This window comes from Galendromus occidentalis, unplaced genomic scaffold (assembly GCF_000255335.2).
Source record: "Galendromus occidentalis unplaced genomic scaffold, Mocc_1.1 scf7180000076583, whole genome shotgun sequence".
Lineage (NCBI taxonomy): Eukaryota > Metazoa > Arthropoda > Arachnida > Mesostigmata > Phytoseiidae > Galendromus > Galendromus occidentalis.
Window position 1 is genome coordinate 99,362 of NW_003804572.1, and position 2,941 is coordinate 102,302.

A 2,941-nucleotide genomic window follows, 5' to 3' on the forward strand; every position below is an offset into this window, starting at 1 on the left:
CTTGGCCAATAGAATGATACTCCGAGTATACGCTCGTTCCATGCCAATAGATGATCCCATGCATGCAAAATTTTCGAGCCTCTTCTCTCCTCTCCGCAGATTGCAATCATGCTTTTTTTCCTTAGGGCGATTCTCCATACAACGGAGGGGGCCGCTATCGAGGAATGCTGCCGCATCAGGCTCCATCGAAAAACAATGTTCGATGTGAAGAGCGTGCACGAAAGGGATACGGAGGAGCTTCTGGCTCTCCTGTCGGACATTGCGAGGGCAATGTCCGACATAAACGACATCGTGATGGAAATCGGAACGACCAAGATCGCCCACGCTTGTGGGGCGGCACAAGCGGAGGTCCTCAATCAGAACGCGGCGGTGGTCGCGGAGCTGAAGAACCGGGACCAAAACTCGCGAAAAAAAGCGGAGTCCACCGAGGGACCGCGCAAGATCGAGAAAAAAATTTTGGGTATGAAATCATTCCATGGGGTTCTTATTGAGCATCCCATAGACCAGCCCTCCCGAACCTATTTCTCTAACTAAGTGTTTTGCTTTTTCAGAGTACATCCTGGCGACCGCGCGAGCGTTGATCGAGTATATCCTCGACCAGGCTCAATAATAATCGAATATTCTACACATATAAAAACGTGAATCGACAAATAAAAAATCTTTGAATGTCTGTCTTTATATCCGGGTACCCTATACACTCGAAAACGGCTGAACCGATCGTCGTGGTTTGGGAGCGTGTTCTGTGAATCCCACCGGTGGTTATAGGGGGGAACGCTGGTGACGAATAAAATTTCGCAGAAAGAAGCCGAAGAGCCTACTTCTTATATATTCGGTTTATTCACACGACTTGTGTAGATATCGTTTGATTTGAAATACATAGGCATAAGAGAAATCATGCCGGACCAAAGACCAGAGTATGCGACTATCTTAATCAAATGGGAAAAGAGGCGTTGGCGCTGGTCACCACAGTGGAACGTCTGAAAAAACTTTGTCTGGTGCCGACGATTTACCCTTCGAACCGACCATCGCCCATTACTGGCGCTGTTTCGCACATCTCAAACTAAAGGTCTGAGCGAGCGACGCGAGCGTACGGCGGCTCGTCTACGCCGATGGGCGCTTAGGCTGGTCGGCTTTGATTTCAAGATTGAATACGTTTGGACTACCGACTTCGGGCTCGCGGACGCCCTCTCGCGCCTGATCAACGATACTCGGAACAAAGCGAAGAACTGCGGGATTGGGGAGGTTATTGCTTCTCTCGAAACTGAAGAATCGGAGGTCCGGAGCTTGGTCAGCTTGGGGGAAGCCTTTACTCCAACGGGAGAAAGAATAAGAGCGGCTACGGAATCTGACCAGCTGTTGGTCCGCGTTCCCAAGCATCTCATCGGTGGTTGGCAGAAATCTGATTTCCAGGACCCGGAGCTGCGACCCTTTGCCCAGCAGGCCGAGAGCCTATGCAACACGGACGGCGTTCTTCAGTGCGGCGATCGGGTCATTGCTCCTATGAAACTGCGGGCTTCAGTCTTGAATAAGCTCCAGGCAGGCCATCCCGGCATCGTCCGAATGAAGGCGCTCGGTCGAGCTCATTTCTACTGGCCGAAGATGTCTTCTGATATTGAAGCAATGGTCAGATCCTGCATTCAGTGTGCACAGACGGTTGCAAGCTCCTGGGCCTGGGGCCCCGACAGATTCCCCACCTCTGGCTGTTCCTGATTCCAAACAGTTGGCGCAATTTCTCCGGAGCCAGAAGAGGCTCCTACCACCGCGCCGTCGGGGTCATCTCGAACGCTTCGCGTTCAGCCGGCGCGAGCCGCAAAGGGTTGGGCGTACTGCGTCAGGTTAGCTGGTTTCCGTCGCTAAGAGCTCGGCAACCGTCTACGAAGGGAGAAATGTTGTGTTCCCGCCATCTGGTCTAAACCTACTCCACCCAACTCTATCGAGAAGTGACCGGAGCTGAAATAAAAAGCCCACTCGCTTTCACACTAGCGCACGAGCCTGTTGCTTTCTCGTGTCTTCCCTGAAGAGAACACTCCACGCGGGACTCCTAGTCACCCTGCAGCACCTCGAGCACCTCAGAGCGCTTCTAGAACGACTTCGGGAAACGGCTCGGTCATCCCGGACTAATGCTGTAGGTGCCTCTGTGGTGTGTGGTGTCACGGAATGCTTTCACGGTCTCTCTGGAGGATTATTGGAACTATCACCGCATACCCTTACAAAATCCGTGATTTCTAGATTCAAACAAAAATTCGACCGTCCGGACTCTCACCAGCTTTATTTGTTCCAACTTCCGAAAATGTGAAGCAGTCTCTCGGGGAGAACACGCAGATAGGGAGGAGTTTTTTTGAATCGGACATAGTCCGTGAGACTGGGATCCATGAAGCTTCGAGGCTTACAAAAAACACGCTCCTCATCCAACAACTCGATCGATTTCGTCGCAATTCGTTTCCTCAGCCAATCCATCCTTTGGCAATCGAGAGGATTGCCTGGGGAAAAACTCCGGTCGTGAGACTCATGCGTTTCCTTTCCTCAGCAGCGCAGTGGGTGAGTTAATGCAAAGAAACTTGAACGAGGGCCGAAATTTCTATAAGATCCGTTGATGTGGTACTTACCCACAAGCGACAGTTTCATCGGTCGATCCCCCAGTGCCTCTTCGGGAAAGTATTCGATTCTGTTATGCGAGAGATCTAATTTCTTCAATTTCGGCAGACTCGTCAATAAATCAGGGCTGACGCTTCTGATACCGCTAAAGATTATTCTCAGCTCTTCAAGTTCGACTGCTTGCAGCGGGAGAATCCTTGCGGTGAGCTCCGTCATTTTTGTGTAGACGATTGTCAGGGATTTTAATTTCTTCAGATTTCGGAGGCTCCCAACTGGAAAACAGTCCGGACAATGATGCAACCAACTCGGGAAAGGTGCTGTATGTTTTGATCTTATGAGCGTGGAT

The 2,941-nt window shown here is 50.9% G+C and overlaps 1 protein-coding gene across 1 annotated transcript; it reads left to right on the forward strand.

The window, feature by feature from the left end:
- Positions 1-195: 195 nt before the first annotated feature.
- On the forward strand, positions 196-747 carry LOC100899739 (uncharacterized). Its single transcript, XM_003739732.2, has 2 exons — positions 196-460; positions 552-747. Exons 1-2 carry the CDS (start codon positions 196-198, stop codon positions 608-610), a joined length of 324 nt encoding a protein of 107 aa, XP_003739780.1. The 3' UTR covers positions 611-747.
- Positions 748-2,941: the final 2,194 nt, after the last annotated feature.